A 9,347-nucleotide genomic window follows, 5' to 3' on the forward strand; every position below is an offset into this window, starting at 1 on the left:
TCGATGTCTTTACAAGCCTGTGAGATTTCTGGTTTGCCAGACATTTTGTATTCCCTCTCTGTTCCTGTCAATTAAAAGTTTTACTTTTGAAAAAAAAAAAAAAAAAAAAAAAACAGCAGATAGTGGTCTTCTTTTGTAAAATGGCAATCTAAATAAACTGAAGTATTTTGAAGTTTTTGTTGACTACACTTTACATGCCAGGGCAGCAGGGGGCGCTCACAATATAGCAGCGCCTCCTGTGAGCTTCGAATGTCCAAATGCTACCAGGTCGTGATCTTATCCTGCCGGGAGGTAAACATAAAATGCAGTTAAGACTTTATAGTTGTGTGTAGTTTTACCTGGGCTTAGAGGTTTATCGTCATCGGGCGTGTTTTTGTTGATTATTTGTGCGATCAACGAACTTTGCTTTCAGTTGTGAGCCGTTTTTCGTAAACATGGCTCCAACGATTCAGACACAAGCTCAACGAGAAGACGGCCACAGGTAAAATAACAGCGCTTTAAGTTTATTAACACATGTGGTTGTGTACATGGGACAATTTATGTTAACAATAATATCATCGAAATCTTATACGACGTCCATCAACATTAGTTTAGTAACTTGTAATCTGGTTCAACGTTAGCTAACAATGCTACTTAGCTAGCGAGATACACAAACAAGCGAGCTCAAACGTCAAGTTAACTCGTGCTAACCTGCATGCTAAGCTAATTTAAAATATTGACCTCCTATTTGGCGTCAATAAGCTTACTTGGATAACTATATTAAGTCTACCCAGTGAATTGTTGTAAGTTGGAGGCTAATCAAATCGCTAACATGCTCAACATTGTGTACGCTAGCCAAGGCTAACTAGTCGGGAAGCTATCTAACGTAGTAGTATGATGGCAGGAGAGTTATTTGGCGTTGCGTTAACTTTCACTGGCAAAGCTTTCAGTTTTTCTTGGAAAATGGTTTGTCACGACTGAAACAACATTTTAAATTCGTTCCTGCCATTGAGCTGCCGCTTTTACAACACGTTTGAAAACCAAGAATAAGATAATGAAAAACATTAGCTTCTTGCATTTTTACATGTTAAATGTAGTGTTTCCCACTAGGTTAGTCCAAGTGCAATATCCAAATCGCTGAAGCTGCAATTTATTATCAGAAGTGTAAATGTGGGACAAAACAGCGTTACCAAAAAGCACTGTAATGCTGCAGAGATGCCACGGTATGCAGATGTTGTCCTCCAGATGTAAGAAAACAGGCGATATACTCATGAAAACACTTGTTCCAATGATATATATAAAACCTGATAATCTGCAGTCTAATATGACAACAGTTCACTGAAACAAACTTGCAGGAGTTTAAATAATTATAAATCACATCAAGCATCCTTTTCTGCATTATTTCTGTATTATACTCCAATAAAAAAAGATTTAATTTTGGTGAATGTCGGACAACACATAGGCTGTTATCGTTATGTATCTGACAGGCCAATACTGGCTGATAATATCAATAACAGATCTATTAGTCAGGCTCTAGTTTCAATAGTATATTCAGGGAAAATGAAGATTGTGATGTAAAAATGGTCATTCCCACTAGTTGCAGCTCAGATCGCAATCATAATATCTATCAAAATAATGGGAATATTATTTGATTGTTTTGCCCTAATTTTGAGGGTTGAATTCACCCATTATATGTAGCGCAAGTGCAGTTGTCTCAAAACTGAAGAAATAAGTGGTTTCCCCAGTGATTCTCTGTACAGAAAATGTAAACATCAGTCTATCCAACCGAGCTTAACGTCAGAGACGATTTAAAGAGAGCAGTGGATGTTGTCTGCATGTCACATTAAATATTTATGTCACACTCTTGCATAAGTTTATGAGCAATGACAACAAATCAAACAAATGTCTGTCTTCTCCTCTAGTCGGCCGTCCTCACATCGAACTGTTCCGGAGAGGTAGGAGATTTACTGCTGTCAAGTATTTACTGTTAATCTGTAACCTGGAGTGTGCCTCATTAAAAAGAAGCGGTAAGGGATGCAAAAGGGTCTGCTAACTTAAACTGTGCATGTCCTGCATGTTTGTGTCCATGACAGGTCGGGGGTGGTCTGTCGAGTGAAGTACTGCAACAGCCTGCCTGACATCCCCTTTGACCCCAAATTCATCACATATCCATTCGATCAGCACAGGTAAACATCCAACGTCTCCTTCCGTGGAGTACGCTCTGATGAACATGGGCACAGCTTGACATTTGTTTTTTCTGTTGCGGCAGGTTCGTACAGTATAAAGCCACTTCTCTAGAGAAGCAACACAAGCATGAGCTCCTAACTGAGCCGGACCTTGGGGTCACCATTGACCTCATCAACCCAGACACCTACCGCATAGACCCCAATAGTAAGTCTTCAGTTGTTACATGTTATTCATCTGGTTTTTTTTTTTTTTGGTTTTTTTTCAGAGGCAACCCTGCTTTGTCAAATATCTGTGCTGACTGAATCAAACCTTTACATTTTCAGTACTTTTGGATCCCGCTGATGAAAAACTGTTGGAAGAGGACATCCAGGCTCCATCCAGCTCAAAGAGGTACGGCTGCTAAATGGGCAGCTTTATGTTGTCGTAGATTCATGTAGAGATCTTTTTAACTTTTCCTTTTTCCCTTTCAGGTCACAGCAACACGCCAAAGTGGTCCCGTGGATGAGAAAGACAGAATATATTTCTACAGAGTTTAACAGATATGGTGTATCCAATGAGAAAGTGGAGGTCAAGTAAGTTAGCTACCATAAAAGTGTTCACTTTGGAACTGCCTGATTTTTTGTGAGTGTGTTTTGTTTGTATAACCGAGACGTGTCTTGTGTTTAGGATCGGTGTGTCTGTCAAACAGCAGTTTACAGAAGAAGAAATCTACAAGGACAGAGACAGCCAGATCTCTGCTATTGAGAAGACGTTTGAGGATGCACAGAAGTCGGTGAGTGTGGATATCACTTGGCAACCTAAATACTTGTTGTTCCCTTTATATTTCAAATGATTTGAAGAGAAAAATGGATAGTAGTTTGAACATTACTCTTCATTGGATTCCATGGGTTTGCAACTCAAATTTGGGTAAAAGTGTTGTTGTTTCTTTTCCAGATTACGCAGCACTACAGTAAACCCAGAGTTACTCCTGTGGAGGTACTGCCTGTGTTCCCTGACTTCAAGGTGAGCTATAACTTCATTATGAATATTGACTTTTAGAGTCACTGCGGTTGATCCGAAATTACCTGCCACGGGCACTGTTGTAGAAATGCAGGTGAGGGGAATATTGTGACAAACTTAACAGGGAAAAAAACAGCTAGTTTGTATTCTACAGTTGCTTTTTCTATGACAGTCCAGCACATTATGGATTAGGATAATCATATTTAGTACCCTTTCTCTTTCTCCAGATGTGGATCAACCCATGCGCTCAGGTCATCTTCGACTCTGATCCGGCACCTAAAGACTTCTCAGGACCTGCCGGAGTGGAGATGATGTCTCAGGCAATGATCAGGTATCTACAAAAAGTCTCTTGTGTGGACGTGTGTTTCGGCTGTAACATGTTTGCATAGATACTGATGTGTATTTCTTCAATGCAGAGGTATGATGGATGAGGAAGGAAATCAGTTTGTGGCCTACTTCTTGCCACATGAAGAAACACTTCGCAAGCGCAAGAGAGACTGCGATGAAGGGATGGATTACATGCCGGAAGATCTGTAAGTGAAATTATTGAAATGGGAAAATCGTGGATCTTTTTGCCGCATTTAGGGATCACCTTGTTACTTTGCTTTGCTCATTTTGAGTTGTATTTTATGTTCCGTGTTTCAGGTATGACTACAAGATCGCAAGGGAGTACAACTGGAACGTCAAGAACAAAGCCAGCAAGGGTTACGAGGAGAACTACTTCTTTATCTTTAGAGATGGAGATGGTGTTTACTACAATGAGCTTGAGACAAGGTAAGACATCGAACAGAGACAAAGCTTATCTATTGTTCAACACATAAAAGGGACATCAGCTGCTGTGTTTTACATCATGTGTAGATTGTTAAGCTTTAGAAAATTTGGTGACAACTGGCAATGCACAGAACAACCAGCACCCACCACCATGAGATATCTATCTATCTATCTATCTATCTATATCTATATATATGTGTATGTATGTGTGTGTGTATGTATGTATATATATATATATATATATAGATAGATAGATAGATAGATAGATAGATAGATAGATAGATAGATAGATATGTATGGGGCTTCCATTGGAAACTGTAAGTCCTTGTCCTCTGATAGCCTTTCTTCTGTTCTGCAGGGTGCGTCTCAGCAAGAGGAGAGCCAAGGCCGGAGCACAGTCGACCACAAATGCTGTGCTGGTGTGTAAGCACAGAGATATGAACGAGAAGGAACTTGAGGCCCAGGTGAGTGTACATGGTCATGTTTCTTTTAGGTATTTGTACCACTTATTGGACAGTTGGAAGGAGAACTTTCAATCAATATCTGATCTGAAATATCATTATAAATTAGAGGAAAATGTTGATTTCAATACCACTGTACTTATTTTGCTTTTTTTTTTTTTATCACAAAAGTTTAGGAAATCATGGTTATCATAGATTAAAAATGTAAAATGTATTAAATTTAGTTGGCTCTTCAACCAGATGTACAGGTACGCTTTCATCACTTGTAGTGTTCTTGTGACTTATTCTCTTTCATTGTGGTTTTCAGGAAGCCCGTAAAGCGCAGCTGGAGAACCATGAGCCAGAGGATGAAGAGGAGGACATGGACCTGGATAAGGACTTACAGGACTCTGGTCAGTTTTCTTTTATTCTCTACGACTGCAATTGTCATCACTTAATGTGTACTGATTTGGTACTCTGCTGCACGTGATGCCAGTTTTTTTTTTTTTTTTTTAATCGGCTTGTATTTCTGTCTGTAATGTTTGAATTGTTTCCTTCAGGCGATGACAAGGAGAAGGGCAGCGGCAGCGAGGCAGAGAACTCCGGTAGTGAATCCGAGAGAGAAGATGAAGTGCAGGAACAAAGGCCCGAAGACGACGACGACGACGAAGAGGTCGGAGAGAAGCGGAAGAGGAAGCCGAGTGGCAGTGGAAGTGAGAGCGGCGAGGACAGGACCAGAGAGTTGCGAGACGAGGAAGAGATTTTCGGAAGCGACGACGACAGCGACAACGACGACGACAACGACAACGAGGCCAAGAACTCGGGCAGGAGCAGCGGGGAGGACGGCAGCGGGAGCGAGGATGAGGGAGGGAACAGAGGGGGCAGCAGGAGTCGCAGCGGCTCTCCAGCACGCAGTGACCGCAGCAGTGAGCACTCGGAGAGGGCTCAGAGTGGGAGTGGAAGCGAGAGAGGCTCAGATTCCAGTGATGCTAGTGATAGTGAATAAGAACTGTGGTCTGGACAGCCAGGCAATGGCGACCTGTCTTATCTGTGTGTTCAGCTCCAAGCGCGGCAGTGTTACCCTGTCGCTGAGCCTGATCTTAGCTCAGTCTGAGGCTGTAGTATCTTGATGATTACAAATATCAAATGAAATTTTTGTGTGCGAGATGCTTATTGGTTTTGGAGCGTGGACATCTCTCCTCAATCCAGTTTTTAGTTGTAGATTTAAGATGCAAACCAGTAGCTATTTGTACACCATTCCTCTGTTTTTGTCTCTCGGATATTCAGTAAAGGATCATGTAAAAATGTCTTTACTTTTACAGCTTGTTGATGAGGATGTCATGTGTTACAGCTTTGAAATGGATAATAAATGCAGGTGACATTTTGTAAGAAACTCAGTGGTCAAGGTTGTTATTTTTCCCTCTGTAACTGGTTTAAAGAAACCTCCAGGCAATCTCATGAATACAACAACTTTATTTTACAGTTATCCTAAGAAGTACAGGACAATCTGTTCCCCCTATGAAAATGATTTATTGTTTGATTTATACAGTTGAAGTGCACTAATATGGGACCATTATATCCGTGATGGATTTCTAACAGAAAATCATTTAACAGCAGTAACATGCACAACCATTGGACAATGAAAACCCGACTGCTTCACAAGGGTAAAGACTGATGGTATTGAGGGTATGGGAGATGCATATTTAGCGGAAAAATCCCAGCTTTTTCTTCAGCCATTCCTCTGTCAATTCCTCAGTGTTTCTTGTTTCAAAGACCTCAAAAGGGTAAAACAGAGAAAGTCACACTTAAAAACTGATCAAGATTGTACAAATTAAAGTTTACATTTCTTCTATAAAACTGCGTAGTGCCCCTTTAAACGTGGTCAGCGATATTAATTCATAAACACTCATTCTTCACACGTCTGTAAACTAAAATGTATATACATTTTTATAAATACTTATTTTTTTTCCTTGTAAAAACATGATTGGTGATGATGAAAGACAACTGGTTGTTAGATCAAAAAAGCCTTTATTGTAGTGGCTCAAATCATTAAAAGTGCAATCATAAAAAAGACCAACATGTTTCAACCAGTAGGTCTATGATCCAAAAAAACACAGCTATGTGGCCCCACCTTTACAGTAGCCCCAGCCAATAGGAGGCATCCACTTGACCCAGTTACTGACATACCAGATGAATTAAATACAAGTCAAATGATAATGAAATGAAACAAGAGATAAGCACAAAGGGTTTAAATGCTTACAACACAGATACCCATATACATAATATAATGCCCCAAAAGACTTTAAAAAAAACAACGTTGTAAGCAGCTAAACCTTTTGTGTCATCTCTACTCTTGTTATTTCACTGTGTCACATATGGTGTTGATGGGAGCCCTGATGAAGACCTGATAGCTGAAACATGTCGGCTGTTTTTAATGATTTAGCCAAAAATAAACAATAAAGGCTTTCTAACATTTCCTTCATCAAATTCTGTTATTTTCTTTTTTGAATGGCCTGGATTGCTTGTTGAAATTAAATAATGTTAATAATTTTTCGACATACCACTGGAGTATTGATTATCTATTGATCAGAATTGTGAGATGTTTACCTTTGTGAGCTCTGCAGTCTTGACCAGTTCATTTTTGCTGCCGGCGTACATCATCTGCTGTTCTGTTTTACATCCTGTCAAAATGAAATGGACATTTTTCTTGCAAGAAATTCTGTAATTTTAACAGTCATAAATCGACAACCTCATTCCTGCAATAGATTCTAAAGGTCCAGTGTGTAGGATTTAGTGGCAGCTGGGGGTGAGGTTACAGATTGAATTAAACATTTTGAATTTTAATTACAGATTAAAATGTGAAAGAAATTCTCTACAGTCTGTGTTTGCCTGTCTGTTCTTGGCCACTGTAGAAACCTAATTTCCTTGCGCAACAGGACCCACTCTCTCTCATATCTCCACTGTAAAGGCAGCTATGTGTGCACAGCATTTGAGTCCAAGACAAATTTCCCTTTGGGAACAATAAAGTATATCCTATCCTATCGTTTTGTATCATATAGTTTTGTATTGTGTCATGTCTCATCCTACCCTATCCTATCCTAGCATTTTGTATCATATTGTATCATATCGTATCGGGTCATGTCTCATCATATTGTATCGTATCGTATTGTATCGTAAGGTAATATAAGTTCTGTACACTAATGAAAACATTACCAATATTATACTACATATCCCCATAAATCCTACACTGTGAACTTTTAATGAGAAATTATAGTTTTGATTTAAGATACTACAACTACTTACCATTTGGACTGGAGTATATGAAACACAGAGGGTAAGAAACCCTCCCATCATCATGGACATATTTGTAGCTGTAGACAACAAATGTGCTCTACTGTCAAGGAAGTCTAACTTTGTTCAGTGTTAAAACACAGATCACAGATCAACAGAGAATTTAAATAACAAATTTTAAAGTGAATTTAAGGATTTCAGTATATTGTTATTCAGTCAGGATATCTGGGCTGCCGCTCTGGAAGTTCCTCTCGCAACGTATCCATTGAAATGTCCTGAAAGGAAAAGCTGAGTCTGAGTGACTTGTAATGACGAATGACCCAAAAAAAACAACAATAAAAAACAATAAAATAAATGTACTTGCCTCATATTCCTCCTCAAGGATAACAAGTTGTTTCTTCTGGTCTATTTTCACTGAGGGATATCATGATTATTTAGGCCTTTTGTTCCCGTTTCATGTTTGTCGATGCACTGATATTTGAATTTGTGTTGATCAAGCTACACATGTGTCAGAGTGGAGACATGCAAGAAACAAACAGCATGTATCATTCGCACGGAATACTTACTCACTATGGCAGCATTGGTGGTCTCTTTTCGAAATCTAAACTGTTTCAGCTTAGCTATCAGGCTTTCTTCCACCTCACACACAACCAGAGAGCTCGACTGCAAAATGGCATTTAAAAACAAACAAACAAACAAACAAACAAAAACACTTAAATTGTGTCAACCAAGAAATAGTAAATTGTCTCCTGGTGATGCTGTGCTTCTGATAAAAGTTATGTGGATTGGTCTACGGGCCAGAAATAGACACAAAGAAAAGGAGTTCGAGACGTCTGCGCGATCTGTTCAGATGTGGAGGTCTCTTTCCACCTTGCATGGATGCATTAAACATTCATGACACTATTCTGACATATTGAGGGCAGGAAATGTTTTTCGCTGCAACATGCAAGAAAGCAGTTTCCTGTGTGAAAGAGTGTGGGGGATGGTCGATTTATGTCGCAATGGCAAAGCTAAAAAAATATATATTTACACAAATGCGCTGTGAATGACAGGTCATCGTGTCTAGTAGATTTCAACGGAAAAGCAAAAAATATTTCAAGCAATTGCATCAGTTTCACCTACCATTCTCAAAGGATCTTTTTCGGTCTTTCTGTCTTCAGGGTGAAACGCCCGTGTTGAAACCTGCCTGACAGCTAGGCTGAGACTGTCAGGATCCTTAAGATGACAAGGGGAGGGCAGGAACACAGCTAGAGCATGTAGAAGTTCTGCTTCCTGTTTCTCACATAGAATAACGATTCTCCAGTCCTGTCATCACTGAGTGCATACGTAATGGTTCAAGGAAAATATATGCATACAAAACCAATGATTCTCACTATGGCAGAATAGATTGTGTGTCAACTTTGAGACATCCATATTGTTTGAAGTTAAAGGAAGATCAGTTTTACAACATGTTGTCTGGTGTGATCAGGGCTGCTTTCATTTCCCATAACCATACAGGGACTTCAAACAGAAACTTGAAGAGCTTGAAAAAAGGCCCTCTGAGCTTTTAGAAACTAACAATACCACAATAAAATGACGCTGAATGGAAAAAATAAAAGTATAGAAACACATGTAATGAAATGCAGGTGTGTGGATGCACATTATTGAAGTGGATCAGGTAATGAAGATGAAGTAGATGAA

The 9,347-nt window shown here is 39.5% G+C and overlaps 2 protein-coding genes across 2 annotated transcripts; one reads left to right on the top strand and one right to left on the bottom strand.

The window, feature by feature from the left end:
• Nucleotides 1-228: 228 nt before the first annotated feature.
• paf1 (PAF1 homolog, Paf1/RNA polymerase II complex component) lies at nucleotides 229-5,769 on the top strand. Its single transcript, XM_030441409.1, has 14 exons — nucleotides 229-481; nucleotides 1,902-1,934; nucleotides 2,073-2,165; nucleotides 2,249-2,370; nucleotides 2,490-2,556; nucleotides 2,637-2,738; nucleotides 2,833-2,938; nucleotides 3,100-3,168; nucleotides 3,393-3,496; nucleotides 3,582-3,698; nucleotides 3,811-3,939; nucleotides 4,295-4,400; nucleotides 4,705-4,789; nucleotides 4,937-5,769. The coding sequence occupies exons 1-14, from the start codon at nucleotides 435-437 to the stop codon at nucleotides 5,380-5,382; spliced, it is 1,626 nt and encodes a 541-aa protein (XP_030297269.1). The 5' UTR covers nucleotides 229-434; the 3' UTR covers nucleotides 5,383-5,769.
• A 62-nt stretch (nucleotides 5,770-5,831) lies between these two features.
• gmfg (glia maturation factor, gamma) lies at nucleotides 5,832-8,935 on the bottom strand. Its single transcript, XM_030441421.1, has 7 exons — nucleotides 8,790-8,935; nucleotides 8,234-8,330; nucleotides 8,032-8,081; nucleotides 7,893-7,942; nucleotides 7,680-7,762; nucleotides 6,984-7,057; nucleotides 5,832-6,151 (listed from the first exon to the last, which is right to left on the bottom strand). Exons 1-7 carry the CDS (start codon nucleotides 8,790-8,792, stop codon nucleotides 6,080-6,082), a joined length of 429 nt encoding a protein of 142 aa, XP_030297281.1. The 5' UTR covers nucleotides 8,793-8,935; the 3' UTR covers nucleotides 5,832-6,079.
• Between the last annotated feature and the right edge of the window lie 412 nt (nucleotides 8,936-9,347).

The sequence above is a fragment of the Sparus aurata genome, chromosome 2, assembly GCF_900880675.1.
Source record: "Sparus aurata chromosome 2, fSpaAur1.1, whole genome shotgun sequence".
Taxonomy (NCBI): domain Eukaryota; kingdom Metazoa; phylum Chordata; class Actinopteri; order Spariformes; family Sparidae; genus Sparus; species Sparus aurata.

Excerpts from the sequence above, each read along its gene's own strand:
- paf1 (XM_030441409.1), top strand. The coding sequence starts at position 435 with ATGGCTCCAACGATTCAGACACAAGCTCAACGAGAAGACGGCCACAG. Across the intron at positions 482-1,901 it reads CAACGAGAAGACGGCCACAG|TCGGCCGTCCTCACATCGAA; the intron begins GTAAAATAACAG and ends CTTCTCCTCTAG. Across the intron at positions 3,497-3,581 it reads ATGTCTCAGGCAATGATCAG|AGGTATGATGGATGAGGAAG; the intron begins GTATCTACAAAA and ends TCTTCAATGCAG.
- gmfg (XM_030441421.1), bottom strand. Across the intron at positions 7,763-7,892 it reads CTTCCAGAGCGGCAGCCCAG|ATTTGTTGTCTACAGCTACA; the intron begins ATATCCTGACTG and ends ACAGTAGAGCAC. Across the intron at positions 6,152-6,983 it reads AGACTGCAGAGCTCACAAAG|GTCTTTGAAACAAGAAACAC; the intron begins GTAAACATCTCA and ends TACCCTTTTGAG.